The sequence below is a fragment of the Nelumbo nucifera genome, chromosome 8 (assembly GCF_055504915.1).
Source record: "Nelumbo nucifera cultivar China Antique chromosome 8, China Antique-T2T, whole genome shotgun sequence".
Classification (NCBI taxonomy): domain Eukaryota; kingdom Viridiplantae; phylum Streptophyta; class Magnoliopsida; order Proteales; family Nelumbonaceae; genus Nelumbo; species Nelumbo nucifera.
The window spans coordinates 23,178,567-23,203,172 of NC_142656.1; the positions used below are offsets into that span (position 1 = coordinate 23,178,567).

General features: G+C 38.0%; 1 protein-coding gene and 1 non-coding gene across 2 annotated transcripts; both read right to left on the reverse strand.

Annotated features, from left to right (window-relative positions):
* Positions 1-298: 298 nt before the first annotated feature.
* LOC104609132 (eukaryotic translation initiation factor-like) lies at positions 299-14,327 on the reverse strand. Its single transcript, XM_010275358.3, has 9 exons — positions 13,845-14,327; positions 10,948-11,019; positions 7,851-7,946; positions 7,461-7,685; positions 2,731-2,825; positions 2,409-2,496; positions 1,968-2,318; positions 1,630-1,872; positions 299-1,549 (listed from the first exon to the last, which is right to left on the reverse strand). Exons 1-9 carry the CDS (start codon positions 14,052-14,054, stop codon positions 509-511), a joined length of 2,421 nt encoding a protein of 806 aa, XP_010273660.1. The 5' UTR covers positions 14,055-14,327; the 3' UTR covers positions 299-508.
* On the reverse strand, positions 13,061-13,166 carry LOC148789739 (small nucleolar RNA snoR103). Its single transcript, XR_016079973.1, has one exon. It is a non-coding gene; the product is annotated as a small nucleolar RNA snoR103 (small nucleolar RNA).
* Positions 14,328-24,606: the final 10,279 nt, after the last annotated feature.

A 24,606-nucleotide genomic window follows, 5' to 3' on the forward strand; every position in this document is an offset into this window, starting at 1 on the left:
ACAGAAGGATCGTTGACCCAGTTTGCAATGACCCCAAAAGAGCACAGGCAATCATCCCACATTGTCAACTTAAACCAACCTGACGAGACGAAAAAGAATCAAAGCTTAACTAACTAAGAGAAAAACTATAAAGTGGGCTTTCACCAAAACTGATTAAACATAGATAATAAATGGATCATATAGCCTGGTTCATGATGAGCATCATCTAGGGGCAAAATTAGTTAGGCACGGCCGAGAGTGAAACATTCATCGCATGTTTTTTTTTTTTTTGTTCATTTATCGCTTCAACACACTCGTATGACCTCGAAAAATATACAAACTCAATAGATTTACCAGTTTTTCGCAGCTCGACTTTTATCACAAATTGTAACACATGTTGCTTGCCTCAGGAATGGGTAAAAGGAGGAAATTAAAAAAATATAAATAAAAGAAAACAACAGAAATGTTTGATTTTTCATGATTACAGAAATTCAAAACCTACTGACTACTAAGAATGGCTTTGACCCGATCAGGAAAGCATGCTCTGGAAGGTCTGGATTTCAGCACCGTTAACACTCAATATTTTCTGGCCAGAAGGGTCAGAATCGAGACTGCTCATAGCAGCATCAAAGATGAGTTTCCTGAAATAGGTATCCTCCACCTTCTTCAGAATCTCCTTGATCACCTTAAAATCTAGAGCCCCAGACAAGACCAGCTTCCCAGTGACATCTCCAAAATTGCTTGGTGCTTTCGGCAGATCGATGCCAATGTCATCCAACATTGACGCGTACAGAAGACAGCCAGTCCCCATGTCTCTGGCCGAAAGAAGCTTCCTAGCAAACAAGAAGTCCAGGAGCTTCAGAGCTAGATCTACACATGGGACCCTCCTATCCAGCGAACGGGAGATTGTTTCCTTGACAACCTCTGGATAGAAGCTAGTATCCTTCAGCTCCTCCACACACCTGAATGCTTCATCTAGATCACGTATCTCAAAGTACTCATCCAAAAGAGAGATTGTTTTCTTCTCAAGTTCAGCAGGGTTTGATCTTGTGACAGAAGCAGCTGGTCTCACGGGAACAGGCACTGTAGATGGTGCTGACACTACCGGCCGTGCAGATGCAGGGCTCTGAGCTACAGGATCCATGCCTGAAACAAGGCTCGATGGACGTGCAGGAGGAACGCTACCCTGTAATAATGCACTGGTCTTACCAGTCATCAGACCACCACTGCCCTGAGGCAACAGCTTGGAGTTGATGGATGTTGACTTGCTGACAAGTGGGGTCTGAACACGTCCAGAAGACTGCATAGATATTAAACCATCACCCCTTGGCATTGACCGGGTTCGAGGAACCTCCCAATTATCATTGTCAATCCCTGGCATACCAGGCATCTTCCTCATTCCAGGCATTCCAGGCATCATCCCCCCAGAGCCAGGTCGGAAACCTCCAGGGCCAATACCTCCTGAAGCACCAGCACCACGGCCATTTCTCATGTTTGCTGTTGCACCAGGACGTAACCCAAGGTTCTTCTCCGCCTCCGAATGGATCTCAGTGATGGTCTTCGCTTTCACCTGGAAAGAAAAAATGGCTGGTTGAAAATCAATGGCAACTAGAATTCAAACATGTTTAGAGGATAAACCTTTGCAAATACCTCTTCACGCCTTGGGACCCAATTATTGGCCCGCAGTTCCAGAACATCACGGACCATGAACCTCAACCGTGGTGCCAAGTGCTGGTTTGTTGTCAGCTCCTTCAATCTGTTGAAGTACATGTCATTGATACGACGGGATTTTTGGCTCTCATTCAGCTGCTTACCAATGGTATTGAAGAATTGGCATATAGCCTCAACATTCTCCTCATCTGGGCAAGACTTGCCATCGTGTCCTAAAAGCTCCTGTTTTGCAAAAGGAAAACGTGATTGATTCCCAAGGTAGTCAAACCATCTAGAAGTTTCAAAGAGATATAGTAGAATGAAGCTTGAAAATGAACCTGAACAATGTGATGAACAATTATCTCAGGCACCATCTTCTGCTTTAGAAGTTCACCAATAAGGCGGATATTTCCAAGGGTGCGCAGTTTCACCATTCTTTCTTTATCTCTACGTTCCAATTCTTGCTCAGGGGCAGTCATCTGCCTAATTTCTGCCCTGAGATTGTCAGCACCTTCAAATGCCTCCTGGCAATTATTCAACAGAATACGCTTGAACGTGATTTCTTTCCCACCAGGCTCATCAGAAGGGAATGGTGGCAGCTTTTCGTTAAGATCAGAACAAAGAAGAGCATACATAGGACAAAACGTGGGCTCCAGCACAGCTTTCTCAAATATCAAAGAGATGACACCCTGCAAGGCAAGCAAATCTCTAAGTTCCATTAGCAGCTGGAAAGCAAGGACTCTAACAAATCACATGAAACATCACTAAAGCATGAAAACCTTTAAGATATCTTGAGTTGTGATTCCGGAGTTGATCAGTTGGCCTTTTAGGACATCAAATTTCTCTGGTGTCAGCTTGTTCAATATGCTGCAAACAAATTAAGGATTAATTTTTGCTGACTGCAATAGGCAGAGATAAGCAACAACAATAATGGTCCAATGGGTTGAAAAGAACAATTAACATTTTTGGTTAAAAACGTCAAACTAGAATTCCTAATAGAAGACGGTTTGACTTGACGGCTACCATTGAAGATACAAATTCTGCAACAAAGCAGAAGCCAAATGTTATTAGATTAAAGTAGAGATGCTCATTATTAATTACCCTTTCACTGTCTTCAAGACACGTTCTTTCTCAGTAAGGTTCCCTCTTCGAACTGACCATGGCACCTCAGCCTTGATAAGAGCAGGAGCAGGCCCCTGATTCAAATGTCAACAAATAGAAGCTCGAAATTAATGTCAAACTGGAGTAATGCAAGCAAACATCAAACCATGTAATAAAACAACAAATAAAATCCATAACCAAGAAAAAGCAATAAACAAAAGAACCAAGGGCGTGTTTGCAAATATGTATGGTTTTTTTTCAAAACAAAAATGGCAAATCAGCAAAAACATGGTTTTACTGATGTGCAGTTGTTTTTGCTTTCAAGAACAAAATAATATTTTCTGCTGATATAGCAGTTATATCTCTTCTGAAAAATTCTATCATACATATTGGTGAGAACCCCCTAAATTAATTATATCCACATGTCATGTCAGAATTTGGAAGTAGGCATATCAACTAACATTTGAAATTTAATAGGCATCACAAAATATCAAAACCAAGACCATAAAGCTACCAATTGCACCTATATGAACTACAAAAGATTAGATGCCAATAGAAAAAATCAAAAGAAATAGCAGCCAGACCTTCCTGTAGGGACACTTGAACAAGCTGTCAATTACACAAGATCATTACTTGATAGAAATAAAGATGCCAATTATTTGAGCATGAGTATCTAAGAATTTTGCATAAAAAGTGGTTCCAATGTTTTTACTTTGGGTATTGGAGTAATCAACCAATTATCAAGTTGCATTGTCAAATTAAGATGTTTAGTTGGCCTAAAGAATCAAAACAAGTTAAAAAATGTTCAATAGTGAACCTTTTCCAAGGATGAAAAAAGAGACTTTTCTGTACATTGGTTTCATTGTAAAGTACTTTCTTGCACATGGGTGCTGATGTTTTAACTTTGGTAAGCTGTGGGCCCCAAAGTGAAGTTATTTTCCCTATGGCACCCATCTCCCAGGTGGGTAACTTCCCCACCTGGGGGGAAATTTTCAAAACATAATCAGACAAGTTTGCCCATTCCAACAATGGATTTTTATGTAAAAAAAAAAAAGTTATTGTATATCTTACCTGGGAATCAAAACAACATGGGAAAGTGAACTAACCCGAGTAAGTATTACCCAGAAAACATTTACCTGGTAAGTGCAGTTACCCAAGTGGCCTCTTTAAAAATGAACGGGGCCTACTAGAATTTGCATTTGGTTATATATTTCACTTACACATTTCTTTGAGAAAATAAATATGAGAACCATTAAGAATTTGGGAAAATACTAGAAGTTAGCATGCAATATTGGTATCCTGTCTTACTATGTACATACAATAACACATGTTGAAAAATCTACCTATCAAAACAGACTATACAGCTTCCGAGTCTTTCCTGCTGATCCCTCCCTCATATTTCTTTCATCTTACATATGACCCTTAAAAAAGAAAACAAACAATATCTGAACCCCCATATAAATCAGCAAGTGGAGTTTATCAAATAAATGCAGGTTGAACCATTGCCTCAAATCAAGTCACAAGTTGACTTTACTTCATAAAAGAAAAAAAAAAAAAAAAAGAGGAGCAGTCTCCTTCTCAGGGGATAATGCAGCCTACTTTGTAGTTGTCCTTTGGACAAAATAGACCATCTTGAGTTGGGGGAGCATAGAAATCAGAGAAGGGAAACAAATAGAAGGTTTTTTTATAGGTAACTGGTAACTTAAAATAATTAGAACTTTAAGATATTAAGTAGCAGTACATAGCTCACATCCAAAGCCACCACTTTTTTTATGAGTACAAACTAGCCCACGATAGACTCCTAGAAATTCTTCTGATCCTGTAGATTTTGGACCCTATCAGGGCAGAGATCATGGCTCTACTACAGGGAACAAGAGCAGGCATATTGTATAGCCTAGAGAAAGTGTGGGCAGAAGAAAGTGGTCCTGATTTATCATAGAATGGATGCTTTTTTATACGGATGGGCCATGGCAATTCCAATAATAGAATGGACACTTGGTCGTTTGAACCAGGAAACTTGTTTGTACAGAACATTTCATCAGTTTACTCCTGCACAATACCCTATCTAGGGAGTGAGTAGTAAGATTCGCATAAAAATGGGTGACCCCTTCTGGTGGCTAGTGAAGGTACTTTTTCTCTATTTCTAGTGTGTGTAAGCCAAGCCCAGTTTGGTCCTCCCTGACCTCACAATGATGGAACTTGTACTATTATTATTTTCATAATTTGATCTTGGTATCCAACAAAAATACATAAACAGCTAAATGAAGAACTATTCCAGGTTGAGACACCTCATCATCCAAGTCAATTGAGGATTTCAAACATTTATTTATGCTACAGAATTGAAACACATGCATCATAAATTCATAATATACATTGTCAAGATGTCAAACAAAAACAGTATAAATAGCATTATAAAGAGTACTTTCAGTATGCTCCAGTCAAAGCAACAATTGTTACCCAGATGGTAACTGTGTCATTTGATGCAGAAAACAAGAAACTCAGACTACAACCTCTTTGCAATGTTCTCAAGTAAAGGGCTGTCAATGGATTGGATCTACATGACAGAACCGAACCAATTATGTCAGTTCAGGTTTTGTAATTTTGTCCTGATTAATAATTGGATCAGACAGGTTCTTGCTGTTCCGAACTGATTCAAACCTGAATCGGTTATATAATTAATAATATATAAAGGCCTCTTGGGAAAGAATTTGGATTCAGCCAATTCCCCCAAAAATTAAGGCTTTTTTATGGGAAGTGGCTGTTGGGAAAATTAACACTCTGGATTCCTTGCAAAAGAAAAGACCTTCTCTGTGTATTTCCCTGAATTGGTGCACTCTATGTAAATCTGATGGTGAATCTTGTTACCACTTACTAATCTCCTGCTCATTTGCCAAAGAAATCTGGGATTGGTTTTTCTCTATGTTTGGGTGCAGGTGGAATATGCCAATGGAATTTAACATGCTGTTTGATCCATCTACCTTTGTTTTGCCGAAGAGAAGGGGAAGAATAATGTGGAGGTGCACTAGAGCAGCAGTAGTCTGAAGTCTAAACATTATGGGAAGAAAGAAATGCCAGAATCTTCCAAGAGAAGGAAACAAGTAAACAACAAATTATGGAATGTGTAATGACCAGGGTTATATATTGGCTACAAACTCTAGACCTGTTCAAAACTTTCTCCTTTGATGATATTTGAAGGATTTGGATTTTGGTAGCTTCTAGCTCAGTGCAGGATGGTTTGGACACCTCCCATTGAAGATTGTTTGAATCTAAACTTCGATGGGAGAAGTCATGGCAACCCAAGTCCATCTGGAATAGGAGGGGCTATAAAGACAATGAAGGAAATTTAAAAGCCATCTTTCAGGACCAATGGGAAATGAACACTCTTTAAAGGAAGAACTATATGCAGCCCTACAAGGCACCCAGATTGCAAAAGAGTTAGGTGTGGAGAAATTGGTAATAGAAGGAGACTCCAAGGTGGTGGTGGGTTGGCTTAAAGACCCAGATTCAGTGATTTAGTGTTACAGAAATGAAATGAAGAAATTCAATGGTAACAGACTAACACAACAGATGAATTTAACTATGCAATGGGTAGGAAGGGAGGCTAATGCACTTGCTGATTCACTAGCTAAGTAAGGGGTAACTAGGGATCAGATGCACTGGGCCCATTTGTAAATTTGTCTTATTACTTTGTTAAAGAGTGAGGCTGCACCTCACACCTCCCATTGGGATGCTTGTAACAAACTTTTATCCTTCACTTCTACTGAAATTTAATGAATTGTATTTATTAAAAACATATATAAAGGCCTCCTCGTTTTCTTGTAATTTTTGTTAAGCTTTATGTCCAAAAGGGCATTCCATGGATTGCATCTAAGATAATTTTGGTTAAAACACTTGATTTATCAACATAATCATTTTTGTCAAGGTCAACCTATCAAAAATAATGTTTTAAAATGTTATTATCATAGGTAATTATAGATTTCAAGTATAATTGGGTGTAATCAGGTCAGAGGTCAAACCCGATTGTCCCAATTCAAAAATGGGACAGTTCTAGGTCTGTCATAAGAAACCAATTAATAATCTATATCCAACCCATTCACAGCTCTACTCAAGTATCACCCAAACAAATATCAACAATACAGACAGGACCAGCCAGGTTGAATTGGAACAGGATGTTTTTATTGATCCCTAGACCCAAATATGACCCTGTTGGGTTACTACTAAAATTGTTGACCTTGTCTAAAAACCAGGTTGAATTGACATTGAACCATGAACAATTTAAACAGTTCAAGTTATTCATATATTTCCACATTTTCCAATTCATATATACTTTCCCTATTTTCCACCAGGAATGGGCATGGGATTCCGATTCTGCCCAACCAAACAGTTGGAATAGGAAGGGACCATTCTGATTCCGATTCCAGACCCCTATTCCTATGAACCAAACAAAACCTAACAATTTTCCTCTACTCTATCAAACATTTGTAGTTAAATATTGATAATCATTCAGATTATTTTATGTTAAATAGCCACCATAAAATATATTTAATTCCAAACATTAGAAGTCCCTTCAAAAAATGTAGACATCAAACAAATCCATTTAATTCCAAATATTGAAAGTGCCTCTAAACAACATAAACATCATTTTGACTGACAATGTCACAAAAACAAATAAGAAACTAGAAAGGAAGTTAAAGACATAATAACTATAAGCACTGGAAAGAAATTAATACCCCTTGGTTAGATGAAATTTGAGCCCTTGAAAACTGGGTATTTAGTTGGTCTTGCCGATTAAATTGATCCTGCTGTCTTGAATCTAATCGACTTGCTGCAAGCTCTTTATTATCTCGAAGAGTTTCCCAGGATCTTTCTTCTCCAGAGCTAGGCAGCTGTGCTGATCGACCACGCCAATCACGGTTATCTGGCTCCGAATAACGACTTTGAGTTTGAGGTTGCACCTATGGAAAACAGGAAAAAAATATATATTTTGTGATATGCAAGTTCTGTGCGCAGAAAACAACAAAATTATATCATATCCAAAATATTGCATAAGGAAAAAGCCTTCCAAACTACTATAACCAATTAACTGCAGAAAAATCACCAACATGAATAAGCAGACTCACATTAGTATCTCCATGAACCCAGTTCTGATCATCGCCCAAAAATTCAGCTTCAATGTCACATTTGATTTTTAGGATATCTTCAGGGACATCAGCAATCTACGAGTGAAAAATAACAAGGATAAGATGCTAATATCTACAAAAAAAAAACCTCAGAGAACAGATGAAGATTTTCAAATGTTAAGAAACAAACTAATAAATAATTAAGGAAATGTAAGAGGAAATATAGATATATAACATTAACAGTAACCATTAAAACTTAAAACATAGCTGCAATTTATATTAAAATGTAAAAAATATAAAGTATGACCCTTTAAAAGAAGCAGAAAGAATATGTTCTAAAATAAGTATCTTGCATTTGGTTCCCCTCTGGGCATCAAGGAGAAAGTAGTAACTGTAATCACTTTTTAGAAAAAATAACTGAGAATTTATTCATAAGAGAGATACATGAGAAGATGTACATCATAAGCAAGAGAGGGCAGAGACAAAATTACATAAGCAAAGATCTATCACAAAACATAATTTCTCTGTGAACACCAGATTTAGCTAAGCTGTCAGCAACAGCATTTATTTCCCTGGGAATCCAAGTCAGCTTCACAGTCATTGAGTCCATGATATCTCTAGCCTTGTCCAAAAAGTGAGCCAACCTCCAAGGCCCACCATCCTTTTCCCCTAGCCAGTTTATAGTATTGACAGAATTGCCTTCAATTGGTAGGGAGGACAAACCTAACACTTTAGCAAAATGAAGCCGTGAAGCCCTGTGAGTGCAGCCAATATCTCTGCCTTTGTAGAATCAGCATTCCCTATTGGACCACTGAAAGCCCAACAGATATTCCCCTATCTCCCCTGTTACACCAACAATTCCCACGGCACCAGTAGTCCCTCGGGCATTCCCATCAAAGTTTAGTCTCATCACACTCTTCCCTTTAATAATGTTTGTGGGTAAGAACACACCCTGGGGAAGCGTAGAGGACTTCTACTACATTTCTTTGAAGATCATTCAAGGAGATAAAGTTGAATTCTCGAGAATTAACTGCTCAAAAGTTACATAAAATGGTAATGAAGGAGATCGGATCTTCAACATTCCTCACTTTGTTTTCAAAGATCTATTGTTTCTTTCTTCCAACACACCCCAAAAGTTACATAAATTTTTCCTGTTCTTCATAAGCCTCTGCTTGCCATTGTCATAGGAGGTGCTCAGCCATCTCACCATTACTGAGACAAAGAGTGTAAACGTGAGGGAAAATACAGTCTGCCTTTATTCTTCTTCTAAAGCAGGTCACAAGTGTCTATTTTCCTTGGACACACCTCCCACACAAAAAAGGAGACTCTAGGAGGGATGTGTGATAAACCTTCTTAAGCGGGAAGTTTGATCACTGCTCATCCGACACTAGGGCCTTGAAAAAGGATTTAGATGAGAACTTGCCAGCAGAACTAAGATTCCAGATCCATTGGTCAGGGGTAGCAGGAGAGATGTAAACTCTCTAAGAGAGTTTAACAGGTCTGCAATTTCAGAAATCTCTACCTCTCTCAAGGGCCTTCTGAGGTTTAGTTTCCAATTGGTTTCTGCGGTTGAAGAAAGAAGACACAAAGAAACCGTGGCTTCTTAGGTTTGGGAGAGGTTTAAAATTCTAGGGTAAGTGTTATCTAGGGCACTCTCACCCCACCAAAGAGCAAAGATCAGACCAAAGTTTTATCTTGTTTCTGTTTCCCACCTTATATCTAACAAAAGCAATGAAGAGGTCATTTTGATGGTTATTCTTGTCCTGATTGTTATACTGAGAGCGATTTTGTGTTTCCAATAGAAATATATTGCAGCATGCTGATAACCAACCAGAGGGTGGTAATACAATGAAAGAAACAAAGCATGGCTATTAAGAGAATTTTCAGTACCGTGTTCAAAACTCATTTAAGTCAGTCCCAGAACACGCCATGGAGGCCATGCATCCTTTTAATCCATGACATATTCTAGAATCGGCTGAAGCTGGTTCCAGAATGCAAAATATTGCAAATTCTGGAACATGCTTATTTCTCATGTTCCAGAATACATCACACTTTTTATACTCTGGTTTAGTACAAAAATCTATTTTTCAAATCCCTGTCTTGGAACACACCACACCACCACAGTACAGAGCATCACAAGGGGTGTTGTGTGTTCCAAAACTTACAATTTCAAACATGCCATGGTGGAGCCCAATGACCTGGAACACACCACAGTACAGAGCATGCCCTGCATGATTCATTTGCCATTTCGATAAGAATCTCTCTCTCCATCTTTCCCCACCACTTGTATAATTTCAGTACCAAGATCTGTGGACATGAACCTAGTCAGATATGGCCATACGCACACTTTACTGAATTGGACAGTCTCTGTCAACTATGCCTAAATAGCAAGTGCACCTGCCTCCAGTAGTCGACTAGCAATATCCCAAAATATAGAAAAGGGAACAGCATTATATTGATGCTAAATTGATACCATAACTTTGCTAATATATGGTGCACCAACTAATCCTTTCCACAGTGTAAATGATACTAAATTTTGTTTACATATGAGTAACAACCACCAACCCTTTTGTTTAAAGAATGTCATACTAACCTTTTTCTCAATACATGGTCAAATAATTCATGCAACACACCATACAAGACAAACAAGGAAAACCTAAAATCTTGATCAACTAAGAAAAGAATAAAAGCTATAATTCTTTTTTCCATTTCCAAGATGTATCAGTGATAGAAATGAGTGGATACTTCAACTGATGTAACAAGGTCCACTCTGTGCTAACTGAAAGTGGTCTCTCAACCACCTCTTCCTCATTTCCTTTCAGGTTTTTTCCTTAACTTATTCTACTATTATTTTTCGAGCAGAAGAGAATGAAGAAACTGTCGGGCATCTCCTTTGTGCAGGCCTGTACACAGGCAAGCAAGCATTCCCTGACATCAGATACACGTTCAAAAACTCTTGAGGATATTTCCTTGTTTAGCAATCAAAAAAAAGAGGGGACAGTACAAAAAAAAATAGGGTACCTTCCTCCATAGGCCAAATAGTATTATTAAGCTTTGCAATGCACACAGAGGAGGAAATTATAATGCAAAGAATTACCTCTCTTAATTGTAACAGCTGGTCTCGAGTGTAACAAACACGCTCACGACCTTCAAACCGCAAGTCACCAGTCTAAAACAAGAGAATAGTAGTAGACAGGAGTCAATAGATGTCCAACCATTCTATACATCAACCACTATGTCACTCAATCATAAGATGATACCAGGTATGTAAACAATACCAAAGCAATACATCAATAATGAAAATTCACCAACACAATTTGTCTTTTGTCTCTAAGATATCAAGATAACAATGCCTACAAAGAGGTATTGTGATGTTTATCACTGCAATGGTCACGAGTGGAAACAATAGGTTGCTTATGTACAGAAGAATAAAGAACAAACTTCCATTCCAACACCTATTCATGCAAACAATTTCAGACAAAAACAAGCAAGAAAGCACCCGAAAGGAAAGCCTTGTCACTTAATTTGGAAAGAATATCAGGTAAACTTCCTTCTATATGGAATATGAAATTAGCAGTCCAAGACAGCATTAAATTGACATTAGCAGCAATGGAATCATCTAGAAGAGCCAGAACCCAAAACTTGACGAAGTAAAAAGATTAGAAACTCTTCAAAAATATTTGAGTACTGCATTTTCCCACCCCACGTCCCCACCAACTTTTTTTCTTCTATTTGGGAATCAGTTGGCACATAATTTTTTTCTGACACTAAACATCTACTGGAGCTCAGGAACAAATTGCTAGTGCAAAACCAGTAGTTCACATGCAAGCCAAAGGCATTGTCATAACCACCCAAAGTTGGGGAAAATGTACAAAATACAAATATAATATCAGATAATTCAAACAGTAATTAATAAAACCTACAGGTTCAAGCAAGGGACACAATTGAAACGAGAATTAATAACATAAAGTGAAACACATAGAGATTGATATCAAAATGCGGAGGTGGTAACCCACAGGAAGGTGGCATCCCCATATCCTATATTTCTATGTCTCTTTTTTTTTCTTTTCCGAGAAACTCATAAAACATTGTATTAATGAGAAAGGCAATCACCCATGTACAACAACGGACTGTACATTGAATACTATATAAAAAGAGTATATAGATGATTAAAAAAATAGTCTGGATCAAAAATAAAAAGGAATTGTAGGATCTTCCCTTGAACAAGTTATGTGTGACCAACCATGAGTGATAGCATTCCTTTAATCTTCCTAGCAACCATCATCTTCTGGCTTGCTTGTTTCCAAAGATACAAATATTCCCTCCCCCCACCCCAGATGGCCCAAAAAACCTGCAGTTCGTATAATTCCCCATACTACCTTGCCTCTTCTGCTCAAACCCCTAATCTGCCAGGCCTCCAGAAACTCTGTTGATTCTGGGAAACAGCCCTGTGCTCCAAAAGTCCCTAGTACCCAAGTCCATAGATTGGAGGCAAAGCTGCAATGATGAAAGAGGTAACTTGCTGATTCTGTACATCAATTACAGAAAACACAAACTGATTTTCTAATGCCATCCTTTCTCCAATAAAACTTCTGATGTTAGGCATCTATGTAGTGCTGCCACTCAAAGCAAGAAAGACTTTTTTTTAACAGAATCACTCAAGACATTTCTATGCCTTATTTGTTCAATGCAAAAGCTAAATAAATAATCTAAATAAAAAAAAAAAATCTATCGGAGATAAACTGAAAGCATACACTTCTGTGTATGCATGCAATTGGTGATTAAATACTAATGTATGAGAATAATGTTAAGGATATCAGATAAGATGTTGATACTATGTCTTGAGAAGATTGACCTAGCATTTTGACAGTTACTTGTAAATATTGATTTGGATTTCTTTTGCCTTTTCAAATCATTCTTCCCAGTTCTCATTTTTAGTTTTGGGGAAAAAGAAATTTTAAAGAACTTAACAAGTAGAAAACTGGATCTACAATCACTAATACACTTATCCTTTAAAATAGGACTACCAGTCCACAAGCGATGCCCCATCCAAGAGGTGGCATTCTGCATTCATTTCGTTCTGCCCAGGTTACAGGCAAACTGACCATAGAAACAGTTGGAAATTGAGGATGACAAATAATAATTTCACTCAATTACCAAAAAATATATATTACATTTCCTTTTTAAACAAGTCTACTCTGTTGGAATCTCCATGTATGAAAATTCTTTACGGGCATCCTAGTATTCACAGCATGCCCACCTAAAAGCTTATAAATTGCTGTTTGTCCATATTTACAGCAGGAATGCATCCTCAAGCAACCCACCAAGAATTAGGACATGTATCTCTAATGAACTTCCTTCCAATTGATTATGTTCCAGTCCGGGGTAGAAAATATCATATTCATAACCATTATTCAATTTAGCTTTTGAGAGAGTCAGGGGGGAAAGCCAAAAAAGACGACCTTTTTTCTGCATAGAAGCTTTATTTCTCCTTTTACAAATCTTAGCATTGAGATTACAAAAGAAAGATAAGAATCGCTATATCATATCAATCAAAAGAAAGGGGGAAATTAGAAACTGGAAACCGTTAATCTTAGTTATGAGCATATTAACATCAACCTTTCCGCAGGAACTCCATAGAGATACCAATGATATCTCTACAAAGGATCAATGGAATACCAGAAATTGGTATGCCACCCATCTACAAAGGATCAGATGTCATGAGTAATCGATGAAGTAGTATTGCAGTAATATCTGAATCCAATAAAAGAACCAAAAAAAGGCAAACCATCTAAAGAAATCGCCCAATCTCGCATCAGGAAAGATCCCAAAAAGCGAACGAAACGATACACAAAATCGAAAAAGATCCAACTTTTAAGAATTTTAGCTCAATATTAAAGTTAAATTAACATTAACATCACAAAGAAACTACAGACAAGACAAAGGTGAGCAAGAAAACCCTAGATCCAAGAAGCCAGCATGCTCTAAGCGGACCTTGAAAGACGAAGTGGGAGGGGCGCCGCCATAAGGCCGGAGGAGATGGAGATCGGAGGAAGACGAAACAGATGTCGCGGAAGAACCACCAAGACCGCCACCGCCGGAATTGCCAAAAGCAGAGTCGAAACGAGGTGCAAGGATTCTGCTGCCTCGGTTTCCTCCACCACCAGGCCTCAAGCTAATCACTGTCTGATCTGCCTGCTGCATAACTCACTCTTGACTCTCTATCTGGAGAATCGCCGCCGTCCGGATCACAGAGAAGGGTGAGGGAACACAGGTAGCCGGCGACGTGAGACGCCGAATCGAGGGGACCCAGAAGCGCAAATTATTGAATAATGGGGAGGGTAGAAGGAGGGAGCGTTGTGCAGAGAGAGAGGGCCCGTGTTTCTCTCTCTCTCAATCTCTCTACCTCTCTTCGCTGCTGCAAAGAGAAAAGAAAGGGGAAGAGAGGTGAGGCCGAGAGAGAAAAACCCTTTTTATGTCTTGATGGCTTCTTTGGTGACTGTATAAATTATTATTTTATTTTTTATTTCTATCTATTTCTTGTTTATTATCAATTTATCGTCACTTTTGCCATTAGTATATTCCAGCACTTGTAAAATTACGTCCATGTCCTTGTACTTCTTAAATTTATGTCCCTCCTTTCGAGTTTGACACGAATTGGAATTTTTAAATGATAATGTTGACCTCTTTCAGTTTTTCCCTATATCAAAATTTCGACAAACCCTAATTCTTTTTCTCGTTGGATGCAAATTCTCCAACCAAATATCTTGTTTTCGAAAGGTGCAAAGCATCCAATCTATGCCATGCGATTGATATTAGGATTTTAAGCATGTAAGTAACGAGTACAAGGCTCAGTTTGGTACCATATAAATATAGATTTAGAAATACAAGATATAAGATTTTGTATGTATTTGTACTTATTCGTTCCAAATGGAGCATAAGACTCAGCTTCCAAGGAGTACAAATACAATACAAATATATATAAAGCAAATAGATACAAAATATCAGGTTTTGCACATTATACATTTGTACTCGTACTCCTTCCAAACTTAGCCTAGTGAAAATTGAAAAAGAATGCAAATTTTGGTTTATTTAGTTTTGAGTTTTACATATTTTGTCTCACATTTCATTTTACTTGTAGTGTAAACAAGAAATTAAAGTAAAGGTTGTGATAAAATTAAGTCAAAATATGTTGTCAATTTATTTGCACTTCCATGTGTTTTGCACCAATGGTTCAATTTAGAAAGATTACAAATACAAATATGCGTAACATAAATACATAAAAAATAATACAAATTAAAAGAATTTACACTCTACATATTTGCATTTTTACTCCTTCCAAACTGAACGAGTGTAAATGAAATTGCATTACACACAAATAAAGAGGAAACCATTTAAAATTTCGGCATGCACGACACCAGAAAAAATTGTTTATCATGTATTGTATTCGTGGCCTTCAATACTAACACCATGCACACTATAATTTATTACATTGTCATTGACATTGTGACTTAAATGAAAAAAAAAAAACAAAAAAAAGGTAAATCGCAAATAGAAATCTTACTTGGTGTTTGCACTTTCTCTCACTCTTCATCTTCTTCTCTACTCTGAATGCAAACCAATAGTGAGGTTTTCTTAATCTATGGTCAAAGAGCAATTGAATTGAGACTTTATCAACTCCAAATTGTGTTTGAAGTCCTAAAGTAGAAAAATGAGAGAAAGAGAATTAAAATATGGACATTTTTGTAATTTTATTTCTCATTATAACTATAGTTGAATGGAATTGGACTTAAATGTTCAGGAGTGGCACATTTGAAACTTCAAGCAGTAAAGTGAGACTACCTCAAAGTGTAGGATACTGAAAAAAAAATCAATGACTATGGAACTTTAAGCATAATTTTATTATTGATATTTTGTCCTAACTCTTAATTTTATTATACAGTCGGCAATTCATGTCAACCATGTTTCATTTGTACAATTATTTTCATTTGTATCCTAAATGACCCATTAGAGAAATAATTAGGGTTTCTTATTTTCTATTCATTTTTCATTTGTGTCATTATGCAAGTACTTTTCTTTTCTCCTTCCCAACTCCTCTTCTATCCTCTCTTTCTTCAAAGTATCAAACCTCAATTGTTGCAATGGAAAACAAATCAACCTATGTACGATTAGACTTGTTCGTGGGTTGGCTCGAACCAACCCATTCTAAGTTGGGCTTGGACATGAATTTAGGTTCATGGCCTCAGGCTCAGGCCCAAAATACTAGGTTTTACTTTTTTTTTTCAGGTCGGGCTCGAGCATTCTCAAAAATGCCTAGACCAAGCCCGACTTGATAATATATTATGTAGCAACAAACGTATTTTATATAATAAAAATATACATATAATATGTTCTTTTCTTTGTTACTCTTCTCATTTTTTAAGTCATAATGAGATCTTTTATTATTTTTGGGTTTGGGGTCTTCTAATATAAATAAATTAGTTTTTTGTTGAGTAAAAAAAAAAGAAAAATCCATTTTTTTCAATTTTCTAGCAGGGCTTCAAGTTATAAATGAGGGTCAGGCTCGAACTCAAGACCTAGGCCCAATGGGTGGGTTGGGCTCGAGCTCATGCAACTGTATTATGTTAATATAGAGACAAAGCTTGGCCTGACCCCGAGCCATGAACAGGTCTCTACAACCACATCATATTGTTGTGACAATACTGTTTCGTGTAGCCAACCCCAAGGATTTAGGTTGGATTAAGGGAGGGGTAAATTAAATTCCTCAATTCTCTCATGTTTTCTTTTTCCATTCATTTTTACCATGGATTTTGAGACTTCCTTAGTGAACAGGAAGAAAATGAGCAAATATTCCTTTACTTGAGATTGTTAATATTAACTCTCTAGTTCTTCCTTTTTATTTCTTTTTCTCCCATCAATCCCCCAAGTGGCAGTACTATTTCATGTATGATTTTATTTTAGGGGTTCTATAAGATAAAGGCAACTTTTTGCCTTTAATATCAAAAAAATATAATATTTTTATATAATAACTAAAAATAGGGTAAATTTTTTAGAAAAATATCAAAAAAGGGCATTGCTCATCTTCCTCCTCTGCCTCTGTATTCGTAGGAGGTTAAGGTCGCCAGCAACAACTATGCCCACGGACGAGACAACGGAAACCCAAAACAGCAGTGGACAGTCGGTGTAGTTAATAGTATCACTCCCTCACTTCCTTATCAAAAACCAACAATAGCAGTGACAGTCGTCTCTAAGAAGTAAGAACTCAGAAGCAAAGCTCTACGGCCATGGCGTAGGAGACAACGGAAACTCGAAACAACACAAGGTTGGCTTCTTTGGATAAGCCGGAAGCGTGACCCTCAGGCGCACAAGCAAATCAGAATCGGAGCACGCCTGTCAATCTTTAAGCGGGAGTCATCTGATCTGCCTATGGCCTGGACCAAGGCAAGGCTAAAAAACATCGCGACTAATGCCGCTATCACACTCTACCTGCATGACAAAGTCTTTTGGACTTAAATCCGCACATAGACCCTCTTCCGCTTGGCATGCACTCCTTTTGGTTTGTCATGGAAGGCATCAAGAAGATGGTATTAACTATCGGAAGGCCATGTCGGGAGTATTTGTGTCGTTCGTGCTGTTCATGAAGGCGAACTTGGAGGGCTACAATGGGTTTAGTGGAGCGTCGGAATGTTATGATCATTCGCATGAATAGAGAGCAAAGGAGAAAGACGAACTGCAGTGCCCTTTCTTGATATTTTTTTCAAAAAAATTACCCTATTTTAGTTATTATATAAAAATATTTCTTTTTATTGATATTAAGGGCAAAAAGTTGCCCTTATCTACAAGAAACCCATTATTTTATGATGCCAAAGGTCAAATCAATTAACTATAAGTTGAACTACTAATCGAGAAACTATAAGTAAAAGTGGTTCCACCGTTCCAGTTTAGGGATGGTTTTTAAAACCTTAATCTAAGCCTTGTTCCAACTATATAGGGTCAGCTACGTGGCTACATGAATCCTCACCATTCTATTCTATTCTATTCGGAATGGTCTATTCCCTTCACTTGTTTGGTTCAATCCAGAATCGAAATCAGAATCAAAATTGGCTAAAATGGATACTCATTCCCATGGGAGGGGGAGGGACTCATGGGGAATGACCATTCCCTCATATGGGAAAATACCATTACACCAGTAATGAGAATGGGATTCCAATTCCGCCTAACCAAACAGTTGAGACCGTTATGCTTCCGATTCTGGACCCCTAATCCTAAAATCCAAACAGACCCTTATTATTAATAGAGTTGGGCCATCAAGAGCCCGCAACTATGAGTAGATTTTGAACACAATTATCAATGTTAATGACCAGCTTACCTTCAATGGTAATACGAATTTGTACCATTAAGATAAAAAATACAATAACCATTTACATATGAATAGTGAAAGTTTGTTGAATTGGCAGCATCAATGGCGTTTGAAAAATAATACTCAAATCAATGGAAGGGACAAGGTATACATTTTCTTTGTTAGACAAAATTACCCTTGAGAATGAAGCACATAAACTCCTAACCAAAAAGAAGACAAACAAATCATAAGTTGAATGCAAAAAATATAAAACTAGAGCCAAAGCAACCAGTTATTTGTAAACAAAATCTCATCAACAACCACGGCTAAACCAAATTAAAGCTACATCAAATAAATGTGCAAAACACCATTAGAAATACCCCCAAAGGAAACCCATATAATTGCATTTCGATTTGTCTCAAAAATCTGTTAGCTTTTAGAGTTTTGAGCTTGAATCTTTAAAAACAAATAACAACAAGATGATTACAAATTCAAAGTCGATTTTGTTTGAATTTGAGTTTTGTAGATTCTCGAGAGATGAGAAATATTTAATTATTATTATTATTATTGTTGTTGTTGTTGTTATTGTTATCATCATCATCATCATCATCATCATCATCATCATTATTATTATTATTATTATCATCAAACCGAAAAGAACTAGGATGAAAATAATAAGAAATGATTTAAGGGCCCGTTTGGTTCATGGGAATAGGGGTATGGAATCAGAATCGGAATGGATCATTTCAATTCCAACTGTTTGGATGGGTGGAGAGAATCCCATTCCCATTCCTGCTGGAATTTCCCTCCCCCTCCCTTGGGAATGAAATCTCATTCCAGCTTATTTAAATTCCAATTCCAATTCATGTCTAACCCAAACAGACTATGGGAATAAATAATTCCAATTTCAAGGAGTGAATTAGCAACACTAGCCAACTTTATAGTAACTGAAAAATATGATAGATAGGTCTTGGTGCTAGAAATCTATCAATTTGATGCATATCAAGCTTGGCTACCCCAACGAGGCAACATGCCAAAAAATCTCTTACCTTTGTGAGATGGGTTATGAAGCTCTATCATTGAGTCATTGGTACTCTCATCTCCTACCTTTGAACCATTCTCTCTTCCAAAGGTAAAAGCCATATCCCATTTTATCTATTGAGAATCATAATTGGGCCTTTATGTTTGTCCTACAAAAAAGTATTTCTTGTTTAAAGGGGAGATCAATTGGTCTATCAAATGAGATTGGCATAAGCATTTACCTCCCCCCCCCCCCAAAAAAAAAAAAAAAAAAAATCTTGAATGTATGGGTGTATCTTGAATGAAATGAGATTTGGCCTTCATAAGACCATCACAGTCCCTTGCAGCCTTGCATTAGGAATAATTCTCTATGAAAAAAGGCATACAAGTATATAGAGATATTTCCAATGCATGGCTGTAAAAAGGCAGTGAAAACGGTGTAATGATGGTCTTGTGAGGAATGAATCTAATCTCATCTTGAACAAGGCAAGTAATGAAGGCCGCCTCATTCAGGGAGTTTCACTAAGCAAAAATGGACTAACAATCACCCATCTCCTCTTCACAGATGATGTGATTCTATTTTGAAAGGCAAAGCCCCCTCAAGTTTGGGCAATGGTTAAAATTCTAAAGAATTTTGAAGCCATTTCAGGATAAAAAGTAAACTATGGGAAATCAGCTCGAATAGCAAGAATGTCCCAAGGTATCACCAAAAATTTCTTACCAACATTCTCCATATCAAAAAATCTCTTGCTGGCTCAAAATATCTAGGGGAAAAAATAGGAATCAAGGAGCAAACCTGTGCCCTCACAAAGACCTATTAGAGCAAATAGAAGGGAAAATAAACTCATGGAGCTCCAAGCTTCTATCGCAAGTAGGTCGAGCATTCCTAGTTAAATCAGTGGTTCAATCAATTATAGTCTATACCATGTTAACCACCATTCTTTCCAAACAGACCCACAAGGAGCTTTAAAGACTTACTAAAAACTATTGGTGGCACAACACTAAGAGAAAATCTCCACATACTAGCTTGGAGCAAATTATGTTTTCCAAAGCAAGTGAGTGGTATGGGGCTAAGACAGTCTATAGATAAATAAAGCCCTATTCAGTAAGCAAATTTGGAGACTCATGATGTGAAGGAAAGGTACTTCCCAAATTCCAGTGTATTTGGAGCAAGAAAAGGGAACAACAACTCTTCATGGTGGAAGCATGCACATGGTTTGTTAAGAGAGCTAAAACCAAACTTGGTGTGTATTATCAAATACAGGGTGAACATCCATGCTTTAGAAGACCCATGGATCCCATCAATCCATGAAGGAACCCCCACACCCCAAAACGAAGTCTCTCTAGCAAACCAACACATTAAGGTAAAAGACTTCCTAACAGAGGAAAACTCTTGGAATAAAAAAAAGCTGAAACTGTTCTTCAACCCCAATGATGCCCAAAAAATCATGGAGATACAGACTAACCCAGAACTGGATTCTAACAAGATTATTTGGAAGAAAACTCCATCAAGGGATTCAAAAGTAAGTTCATGCTACAGACAATTAATAGCCAACTCCCCCACATCATCTTCCCCTCACTTCAAGTGGAAGCTATTATGGAAAACGAAAATACCACCCCGCTTCCAAACCTTTACATGGAAACTACTATGGGATGGGGTCTTCACAAAGGAGAAATGTAAAGCCTGGCTTCCTAAGGATGAGCTAAAATGTGCACTATGTAAACAAGAAGCGGAGACAACAAATCATCTATTCTTCACTTGCGCCTATGCCAAATCAATTTGGTGCCATGCACAAATTGGACTTAACCCAAAGAGAGCAAGGCCCAAGCCAGTCCATAAAATCATCATAGAGTGGCTAAACACATTAAAAGAAACAACAAATAAGCCAACAAGTCTCCATCTATTTGAGAAAAGCTGCCTCATCTTCTACTTTTTATGGAAAGCCAGAAATAAATATATATATTCAAGAATACCTTATGGAATTTACAAGAAGTGTTAACAAAAGTTGACCAATATAGTGAGTCAATGCAAAGTCAAATCCCATCTACAACCATGGGGCCAAGCACTGCATCCACAACCATCCACACTTTACATATTGATGGATCTTTGGACTCGTGCACAGGTAATGCAAGAAGGGCATTCATCATCAAACTCTCCACAGGAGAAACCCTTGCAGAAGGTGCACCTTGCTGGGCAGCATCTAGTTATGACGTAGAAATAAAGTCTTTAGTGGTGGGGCTCAAAGCAGCTTTGCACATGGACATACCCAGTATCACAGTTCATAGTGGCTCAAAAAGCTTAGTAGATTTCTTGTCTTGCAATAGGAAGCCTTGTGAATGGATAAAGCATCTCTATGGGCACCACATGACAAAACTGCTTCTAAATTTCAACTCTACCTCTTTTGTTCATGTAAATAGGCTTGCTAATCAAGCCACTCATATCCTAGCGTATGTAGCTTGCAAAAGAAAGATAGGTATATCCTACAATAGGACCACCAACTATCAATGGAGTTGCTTCTTTTTTTGGGAAAAAAATCATATAAATATCGTATCAATATTCTAATCTTTATGTCCTTGTCATTATTAAGTGCAATTTTATTTGTAGTTTTTTTTTCATTTATTAATTATAATACATTTTTCAGGCATTACTAATTTTTTTTAACCCAAAAGGCTTTATTATTTATTTTGCAAAAAGCTTAAAAAATAACAAAAAGGAAAACCAAAACAACAATGATTTTTTGATCCCTTGATGAGAAAACGATGATTCAATTTTTCTTAAGATAAAGATCAAAATAAAATATCTTATACCCAATATGTGACCATGGATTCAAATCTTGGTCGCGTTGCTCTTAGTTGAGAGCGTTTTCTTGATCAGAAGAGTGTTAGTAGGTCTATTTGGCGAGGAGATTTTAAATAACTCAATAGAGAGGCTTTCATACAAATGGAACGAGGGGAGTCCTGCAACTAGGAAAAGAGTAGTATAGAAAAGCGTCTAAAAGCACTTCAAAGTAGATGCAGGAGAGCATTATATGGTAAAGTGGTGGCAGATAGAAGGATGAATGCACATGGAATCATTCAGAAAGTTAGGAACTTCTGGATAAATGGCAGCTACAAGGTGAAATGACCAGAAGGAGATTTATTGTGGATAAGTTTCAAGAAGGAGGAGGCGAAGAGATTCCTACACCAGGAACCCTGGCTTGTACATGGATACCCACTACTACTGAGACATGGAGTCCAAACATTCCTTTAGACCAAGTAAGTTTTGTGGAAATGTGTATTACGATTCACATACTGAAGGCACCAGTGGATAAAAGGTGCTGGGAGTGGGGCGCGAAGATGGTCTCAGTAGCGAGGGAACCACTGAAGGAGGCGGACGGCGACGAAAGCTCAAATGAGGAAGCTCTGGACGGAGTGGAGCCAATGTGGGATAGGTTTCTGAGAATCTGAGTAAGAATAAATGTTAGTAAACCCTTTGCGATTGGGAACTTCGATGAGGATGGGGAGGGGAACAAGGTGTGGTATAGTTTACAATATGAGAAATTGTCAAAGTTCTGCTACAGATGCAAGATTATTGGCCATGAGGAACATGTCTACCAAAATGTTTCCAACATGTAGATGATGGAGGAGCTTGCAGGAAGATTAGCGGAGGAAAACCTAAGCAATCAAGGGGGTCTGGTTGGGTATGGGCCTTCTCTCAGAGCATCGCTAGACAAGGAGTTTAAGTTCATAAACTGAGTAAGTTGGCTGAGCAAGGCAACACAAACATGCCATCTGTAGATCTGCATGCAGGTGGACAAATGAGGTTTCCAAGAGCGGAATCAGATCGGATTCGCTCAAACTTGGGACTCACTATGGTTGGGGAAGTTTCTCTCAAGCATGTCAAAAACCATAGTGAGAGATCAAATTTGAGCGGATCATGCCAGAAGAGCTTGTTCTAGGAGGACATAGGTACCAATCCAGGGAGCTGTAACATTTTCCTGGTGGAGGGGATCTTTACTGTAATTGTTTCTCCAAGGAAGCCATGCCGGCAACCGATGACGGATAAGAAGGAAGGTAATGATGAGGATGGGACGATTGACAGGGGGGAGCTCGAGAGGTGGGTTACTACAGATAGGGGTGCATCAGTCACAGAGCGAATGGCTTCGGGCACACAACGAACAAGGACCCGGGCGATGATGTGGCAAACTTCATTAAAGGAAATGAAATACATGCCAATGATGACTTGGGCGGGACAAGTATGGGAGGAAAAAAGAAAGGCAAAGGTAAGGCTTTAATGAGGATCCCCGAAAATGAAAAGTTTTTTAGTTTATTCAAGGAAAAGAGGAACGAAAGGGGTGGTGATCAGAGAGATAGAAGATTCAAACTCTGATTCAGATCTACAATCGGCTAGAATGACAAAGAGACTGAAGTTAACAAGGAAAGGAGACTGGGACAGGATGAAAGTGGAATGGGGAAATCAACAAGCCTCTGAGGAATGGGAGGAAGAAGAAGACTGTGACTTTGATGACTTGTTGGTCGATAATATAGAGGAGCAAGGTTTTAAAGGAGATGATGAGTATGAAAAGGAGGCGGCATCAGCTGATATGGACTTGGATGCTATGAGCTACGTCAAAAGAAGGATGGGACATGGCGACCTGCAAGGTGAAGAGGTAACTTCCCGTTCTCTCCCTGTAATTTCTTTAGTTCAAGGTGCTAATTTTGTGGTACTTCTGACTGGAACCAGAGTTAAATTAAGGCTGACTTCTTCTTGGACCTTTGCAATAGAAGTGTTCAAAAAAATCTAGGGCAGACTAAGGAATAGTAGAATTAAAAATATTATTTCTGAATCCGATAATAGGAGAAGATTGATTAAGAATCACTTGAAAAATTATGAAGGGAACTTAATAGGTGCTAGTAATTGGTGGCTCTTAGGGTGAAAGAGACTACTATCAGAAAAAATAGAACAATTCTAATGAACTGGCTGACCCAAAGAATTAGAGTAGAAGTAAGGGGTCACAAATTTAAACTGAATGCAACAAGCTGGGCTGCCTGGTCCTTCAGAACCAAGGGGGAAGCCCACCATGGTTTAGTAGCAGGAGTGTCTTCAAAACTAACAAATAAAGAAAATAAGTGGGTTTGGGGACCTGTCCCGCAACAGGCCCCAAGTGGAAAATTAAAATTTTAAGTTGGAATTGTCAAGGTTTGGGGTCGGCCCTGACAATTCAAGCTCTTAGAGAGACCTGCACTATTTCTGAAGTAGATGTAATCTTTTTAATGGAAACAAAGACGACATACCTCAAATGTAAAAAAAACTGCTAGGTGGGTCAAAGATTGGAAAGGTTGGGGTGGATTCTATAGGCCTCAGTGGAGGTCTGACTCTTTTTTGGAAAAAAGAAGTTAAAGGAAAGGTTCTATATG

What these genes read in the sequence shown, in the direction of transcription:
- LOC104609132 (XM_010275358.3), bottom strand. Translation starts at nt 14,054, where the DNA reads ATGCAGCAGGCAGATCAGACAGTGATTAGCTTGAGGCCTGGTGGTGGA. An exon ending in CAACTCAAGATATCTTAAAG is followed by an intron (nt 2,319 to 2,408) that starts GTTTTCATGCTT and finishes CTTGCCTTGCAG; the next exon opens with GGTGTCATCTCTTTGATATT. An exon ending in GGGTCCCAAGGCGTGAAGAG is followed by an intron (nt 1,550 to 1,629) that starts GTATTTGCAAAG and finishes TTTTCTTTCCAG; the next exon opens with GTGAAAGCGAAGACCATCAC.